Here is a 7,332-nt window from a genome sequence, read left to right as displayed (position 1 = left end):
GCAGGAAGCCTGTGGGACTGGCAGAGCTTGTAATGGACATCATGGAACAGGGCACACTGGATCTGCAAAGAGTCAGAATAGCAGAAAAATGCTTACAAAGAAGGGAAAACATTCCTCAGATCCATGTGACTCCATCAGCCTGGTTATTCCAAGCTGGTTTCAGTAGCAGTTATTGATGGTTTATTGGGTTGTTTGTCTGTTTCAGTGGGAGTTTAGTGCTGGAGAATGATTTTGGTATGGGAAAGGACAGATGTGGGAAGGAGGTGTCATCTGCACACATTTAATCCCTTCTTTTCACCACTTCTGACTCCCAAAGGGAAGCTTCACTCCACAGAGCTGACTGATGCAGCTTCTTTGTGGTATCAGGGAGGCAAAACACAGCCAGGAGTAAGGAGTTTGGATTGTTCTGTGCCCTTCAGGGTCTGAGAATCAGGCACATGCTCTTAGAGAACCCTCAGGATTGGCTTCATCTGCATCAGGCTTGTGCAGGTTAAATGCCAGCACTGAATTCAGCCCAGAGGTGATCCTGCTCCTGGCCTCTGGTTAGACACACAGTGCTGTGTGAGGAAGGACATGCAGGGTGGCAAGCTGCACAGAGCAGCCAACCCTGCCCTCTGTGGAACCATGGGAGCTGTGTGCTGCCCCAACACAACACAGTGAAGTGATTTTGGGGTAGAATTTTCAGTTGCCCAGCACCAACATAGCAATCTTAAGAGAGTTTAAGTCTAACTTTGATTCTCCCTCCTACGGTTTTGGTTTTGGGGTGTGTGTGTTGTCCTTTCTCCACTTAGAAGACATAAATAAAGCTTGAAAAATATTACATATTTAAACCAATGGTAACTCAGGCAGAGTAAATACTGAGGCTCTTTAGGAGCCTCCATGCCATTTGTCACATTTATTACATCCAGCACCATCTGCTTTCCTGCACGGATTCAGGGCTTTATTAACACTGTGACTGGCCTGGGCAGCAACCGAAAGCAGGACAGATTCAATTGTTATTTCCCTCTGGATGTCTGGATAGATCTGTGAAGAGATTTTGCAGCTTGAGAGAAAGCTGCTACCCTGCACTCCCCCCTAGGAGCCATTCAGCCTGCGAATGCACTGAAGAAAATGCGTGGAACAAGATGAAAATGGACTTTCATCCTCTGCTGAGGTTGTTCCTCGCTGGCTTTTTAAATCTCTCTCTCATGCATTTATTACTAAACCATTTTCACAGTTTGTTCCCCTTCTCCCAGGAAAGTGGCTGTCCAAGCAGAGCTGCTCCTGGGGTTTGCAGTCTTGTTAAAACCCAAATGGATCTGTCAGCTGAAGGGCTTTTGAAATCAGTTGTAAACATTGGGATTAGTTAGTACACAAAAATGGTGCTGCAGTGCTTGACATCTGAAAATGAGAAAGTAGAGGAACACCTTCATGTGTGGGAGATGGTTGTTACAATGCAGAGCTGTGGTAAGTGGATTTATAATCAGTTTAAAGAAGTAATTTTCAGATACATTTTTCAGGTTGAAGAACAAGGAAAGCCATCATTCCCTGTGATTAGATGTGCAGTACATTGTGGTACACAAGATGTTCTTTAGCACTCAGCTAGGTGGGGTAACCAAACACAGGAATAATCTCACAGTGGAAGGAAATAGGACTCCTCAGGGCAGTATTCCACAGGGAAATTCAGCTTATGCCATGGCTCCTTCAACACCTTCTGCTCAGTTCTGTGCTTCTGGTTCCACATCTCTGTGGTGAGGCGGGTTCAGATGGTTCAGGACTCTCTTCACCCACAAGCAATGGATGTTGAGCCTGCATTTCATGTTGCTCTCATCACCTCCTGCTAGTGAAATGGCTTTGTCAGAGGCTGCTGTTAAGCCATGGAGTGTTTGGATACAGCTGCCTAGAGGTCTGCTAGCCCTAAGTTGTCATCTGCTAGAGCTCTACTGATGGGCCAGCAGTAAATAAGGCAGATAAACACACCAAAACACCAAATAGCAGCAGGGAGATGGGCACCCGAAATGTGGTGCTTTAAAGAGTTTTATGAAGGAAAGGTAGCACTTGTCTGTGTTACAGAATCACTTTACATTTAGCATTGTGTGAACCTTGGTTTTCTAATAACCTTTTTCTAGGGCAGAATTTTCTGACCATCAAGTGGGACACAGGCCTCCTGAATTCCTTCCCTGACTTGTGCCATAGATGAGCTCTGCCTTCAGGTAAGACCTATGTTACCTCAGTTTCCTCTGGAGGTGAGGAAGTTTTCTCCCTCCTGCGGTACTATGATCATGGATAGATGAATGTAGCTAAAAGGCTACATAAACGTGCAGGTATTACTGAAATTCTTCACTAATATTGCTCATGAGGCAGATGAAATAATTGATAATTGCTGTGCCTTCACTACAAGAATACTCATTTGTTCTGCAAACAATAACAGTGATGAGTGCAGAGAGCAGATTTCTGAGGTACCTTGTGATTAGTATCCATTGCTCTGAGGTTTTTACTCTGGAAAGAAACTAGAAAATTAATCAGAGGCAGAATGATTATAATTGAAAAGGGACCATCTTGACCTGGGAATGTGTGGTTTGAGAGTGGCTCTTGGGCACTGTGTGCTAAATCACTCCAGCAGCGAGACAGATGTAAAGGATTGGCCAGCACAGAGAGCAGCTTCAGGATCTCCTCTGTAAACAAGCAGCGTTGCAAAGCCCAGAGCCAGCTCAGAGAGGAAGAGACTGCTTGTGTCTGAGTGCTGTGACTGCAGGCAGCTGAGAGCACTGAAACCACACACACTCCAGTCTTTGCTTCCAGGTCTGCAAGGTGTGGACGAGGACCCCAGCAAGGCAAAGTGTGGAGAAAGCTGTTCATCTTCACTGGTCACTTCATCTGGATGAAAGCTGAGTAGGAATATTTACTTGGGTAGAGGGCGAAGAGCGTGGAAAGATGATTTGAAGTCCAAGAACTGTCTGAAAGTGCCTTGATATTCTTAGCAAACAGCTGTGCTCAAAGGTGGAGGAGGATACTAAAGCCAGCAGCCTATCAAAACTAAGACAGCAACTGTTTGGAACCTCTTGGGATCATAATCCTAGGAAGAAGAACAAATTCAGTAGTACTATGGATTCAAAAGCAAAATAATAGCTATCATCAAACTTCCAGCAGCCACATCGGCTCTGAAACTGAGGCTGGGACACTGCTGGAGAGCATTCTGAAAGGAAACAACCTGTGCCGGGTGCTGGGAAAGCAGGTGGCCAAAAGAGGCCTTTCCCTCCTTGCTCCGTTATGATCTCTGGATAAGTGTTCTTGTCCCTTTGTGGAAGAGGCAGGAAAAACCTCTGCAAATTCCTTCCCAGGTCTGTGGCCGAAAGCGAAGAAGCCCTTTTGGATAAGAGAGTGGGTTGATCAGTGATCTTCTTGAAGAATGTCTGGCCAGGACACTGAGGACTTCGGAGCAGGAAAGCTCTCAGACAAGTCTCAGATGCTTCCGAGCCTCCCACCGTATGACATGGATGACCAGCTCCTTCCCAGGGAGCGCCGGAGCGCCTGGTGCTGCTTGGCCTGGAGCCTGCTGGTTGCCACCATGAACCTCTTGGTCTTTCTCCTGAATCTGCTCCTGATGTTTGTGATTTTCACCATTGTGCTGCTCCCTACCATTGTGGTGGTTTACTTTGGCTTCCAATGCCACTCTCAAGTAAGTAAGCCTTGCTCCATCTGGATGTTAACAGCCACCTCCATAAGGGTCTTATGGGCGGGCTCACGAGAACAGGTTTATGGTGGGTTGTGCTCACCTGCAGGTTCTTGGTGGTACAAAAGAGTGGTCTCTCCTGTCTGGTGCCTGTGACACAGCTACAGGCAAGGCTGGCATGTGCATTTGTCTAGGGAAGTACAGGCTTTATGGTTTCTGGACTGTCTTTAAGTGTTGGTTGGCACCCATACATTCAGTGTCAGTGGGAGAGCACAGAAAGGCTCTCATGCAAGAGGGAAGGAGAGCAGGGACAGAATCTGCCTGTGAGTGTTCAGCTCCTTGGGGAGCATGGGACTCCTGGGTCCTGATCCCCTGCACGCTGCTCTTGGTACACTTGTTAGTGTGAGGTGGTCAGAGACAAAGCCACACCATTTCACGACCAGATTGCAGGAGATGCCAACCTCGTGGGCACACCTGAATGCTGCCAGGAAGGATTTTTACCCCTCCCTTCTTCCAGTATTGTGGGAAACAGAAGCTTGAATGGACAATACAGTTGTATTCCCATGGAAATACCAAGCAGCTGTGTGAGGTGAATGCACTCCCTGGTGTGACAGAGCTGCTGTTCTCATTTAATGTCACAATATTTCTCTCTTTTCTGTGACCTTTATTACTGCCAGCCTGAACTCCCTCATAATTCACACAAGCCCTACCTGGGCTCTCATGGGGTTTGTTACTTTCCTTTAAGTAAGCCCTCTCGAGTGTCATATCTGATCTGCTAATGACTCATTATAGAACGAGTAAAGTCTAACAGAACATATAATCCCCTTCTTATGCCAATCTCCCATTCAGATGTGTTCCCAAATGTGCTGTACAGTTTCTCACACCAGCAAATGAGCCTGCTTTGTTAGTAATGTTTGTTCCAGCTTTTTTGCTGTCCTCTGCATTTCATGTTTCATTACTTACACGTTTCTTCTTGGTATGTTTCTATAAATATCTTTGGAATTACTTGACCAAGTGTGGATGTGAAAAAGCAGTTCTGATTTCCTCACAGGCAGGAAGTGTCAGACCACCTCCATATGACTCCTGCTGCTTATCCTAAGTTAGAAGAGCTCTTTTATTTCCTACTTTGAGGAAGACCTCACACACTGTAGTACCCTTCTTCCAGCAGGGAGAATGGACCCAAACTACAGATGCTTTTGGTCTTCCCATTCCAGAGGGTCTGAACTAAAGGGAAGTTTAAATATCTTCACTGATGTATTTACCTGGGAAATACTGAGAGAAGAAAGCTTTCCCCTTCCTTTTAATGCAACCTGTGCATCTTATCTAACACCAAGCTCCCAGGCTCAAAGGGCCTGACAAAAGGCCTGTGCTGTTGCTGTTTTCTCAGCACTGATGTATTTGCTGGTCTGAGAAGTTTGGCTTTGGTTTTTATTGCCCTGAAATGATGACAGTTCGGAGCTGCTGTTACTGAAAAGCTTTTCCTGATCCTGCAAACTAATGAACAGGGAGACATCTGTCATGGTCATTGTTGTGTAGAACAGGGCAGTGCTGCTGCTACTTGGAGGGAAGCATAATTCAAAGAGAAATCATGTACTCCTGAGCCAGGCAATTCCCACTGTGGCTCTGACACCTTCTGGAAACATTATACTATGGGATGCAAGTGTGTGTGATGCTCACAGGGTAAAGAGGGAGGGCCTGGAGGCCCTACAGAGAACAAAAGTCTATCAGAGGGCTCCTGATCTACCTGAATAGTCACGCAACCCTTCTTCAGTGTGGGTTGCAACGCTCATTTTACAGTCCGTAGGTGGTAGGATTTTCCCTTACAAAAGGGCAAGTGTGTAGAATGACTTTTGTTTTCGTGAAGAGGAAGAAATAACAAGAAATAACCTAATACATTCTCCTTGGGAGAATGTGCGGTGTTAATTGCTTTGGTAAAATGCCTGCTCTGCCTCCACAAGCGTAGTGTGGATGCAGATCCTGATGGATCAGAGGCTTTTTAGGGTAGGTTTAATAGGAGATTGCCTGTAAAGCCCTTAAATCAATTTTTTCCATGATCTGAAACTGCTCCTTGAAAGTCATAAACATGGACTTTAAATTGGCCCTAAAATGGGAACAAGTATGAGATCTACCTCCAGAATCACCCCTTCCAGCCTCCCTCTGCTCGAGCCTCACCTTGGGGCACCTCAGCTTCTCCTTGAACACAAAGTGCTCTCCAGGCAAAGGCTTTGAGAGGATGCAAAAGGGTTTTGAGTGCAGCCAAGTACATCAGAGGGGAAAGCAGCCCTGTTGCTGTAAGGAGTCTTAACACAGCCTTTGCTTCAATAGGCACGTGGCTTCACAAGAGCAGTCCTTTATCTTTGGGCTACTGCTTTTCAATGCCTTCCTGGTAAGTAGAGGCTGCTTTCTGCACTGCACATCCATTAGATGGATATTTTTTTAGCATGATGGGTTGTGTTTGCTGTACTGCTGAAAGAATCTGGGGAAGGAAAGCTTGGGGACATGGAGGCTGCCTGTGGCATCTGTAAATGCAGAACCACTGAGTGGCTCCGCTCAGATCTGCTGCCAGCATGAAAGGAGGGCTTTAAATACCATTCAGTGAGGACCATTTAGTGTGCTGGGTGCTTTGCAGCACCATGGGGTGAGTGGGTTTTCCTGCTTTTGCAGTGCAAAGGGGTGTTAAGAGGCAGGAATGAGTACAGCTTGTGCACAGGAGGCACAACACGGAGCGGTCTGTGCCAGGGCAGGACTCTGGAGAGCCTCCAGCCAGAGGGTAGCTATGGAGTGACCAGCCTCTGTCTGCAAGATCTTGCTCTATCTTATTTATTTGGTTATCATTTGCAGTGTGTTGTGCCACCCACAACGATGTGGCAGCAGAAGGCTTCTTTATTTGGTTTCTGCCTATCAAATAGCTAAGCTGTGCTGTTCTGATGACTTAATAAAGATGAGTGTTTCCTGCTTTAGGATCAGCATGCAATGCTCTTGTCTCACGGTGATGGTAATTGAAAGCTTGATTAAAGTGTGTTGTCAGTCACACAGTGCAGCCTGAAAAGCTCAGCTCAGAGGGAGGGAGGAGGTGTGTGAAAGCTCAGGAAGCTCAGTGGTGCTCTGGTCACCCTCCTATCCACCACCAGGTCTGTGATAAGCTCTGTCTCTTCCCACAGGTTCTGCGATAAGCTCTGTCTCTTTCCACAGGTTCTGCATTCAGCTGCCCACTACTGCAAAAGCTTCTTGGATGACAACAGCTCCTCTGCCCTCATCATCCTTGGCTTTGTCATCATGTCCCCTCTCATTGTGGTGGCCATGGCTATCTACTGCAGCCTGGCAAGGCGCCTCCGTCTCTTCCTGTGCTTCCAGCCATACAGCAGGGCTGTGTACAAGGGGGTGAAGTGGTGCCGGTACGAGGAGGGAGGCCTGTGCAGCTGTGCCAGGGGCTGGAACACTCAAGTCAAGGCCTGGGTATGAGTTTGCAGCACCAGAGGTTCTGCCATAGCCAGTACACTGTTCTCCCTGCCCTGTCCCTCCCCTCCATCACCTCCCACAACCACCACCCTGAGGTCTCTGCAGATGAAGGCTGTGTAGTGCCTAGATGTGAGAGGAAGGGAGATCTTCCCATGAGCCATCTCCTACAGCTTTGTCTGTAAGTGGGTAGGACTCTGCCCACCATGAGGAAAACACAAGTT

At 47.1% G+C, this 7,332-nt stretch overlaps 1 protein-coding gene across 1 annotated transcript; it reads left to right on the top strand.

Moving 5' to 3' along the window:
• The first annotated feature begins 3,388 nt into the window (after positions 1-3,388).
• On the top strand, positions 3,389-7,114 carry TMEM88B (transmembrane protein 88B). Its single transcript, XM_010024675.1, has 2 exons — positions 3,389-3,658; positions 6,845-7,114. Exons 1-2 carry the CDS (start codon positions 3,389-3,391, stop codon positions 7,112-7,114), a joined length of 540 nt encoding a protein of 179 aa, XP_010022977.1.
• The last annotated feature ends 218 nt before the right edge of the window (positions 7,115-7,332 follow it).

This window comes from Nestor notabilis, unplaced genomic scaffold (assembly GCF_000696875.1).
Source record: "Nestor notabilis isolate BGI_N333 unplaced genomic scaffold, ASM69687v1 scaffold34511, whole genome shotgun sequence".
Lineage (NCBI taxonomy): Eukaryota > Metazoa > Chordata > Aves > Psittaciformes > Psittacidae > Nestor > Nestor notabilis.
The sequence above is the reverse complement of the archived record's forward strand: the minus strand, read 5'-3'. Positions and strand labels throughout refer to the sequence as shown.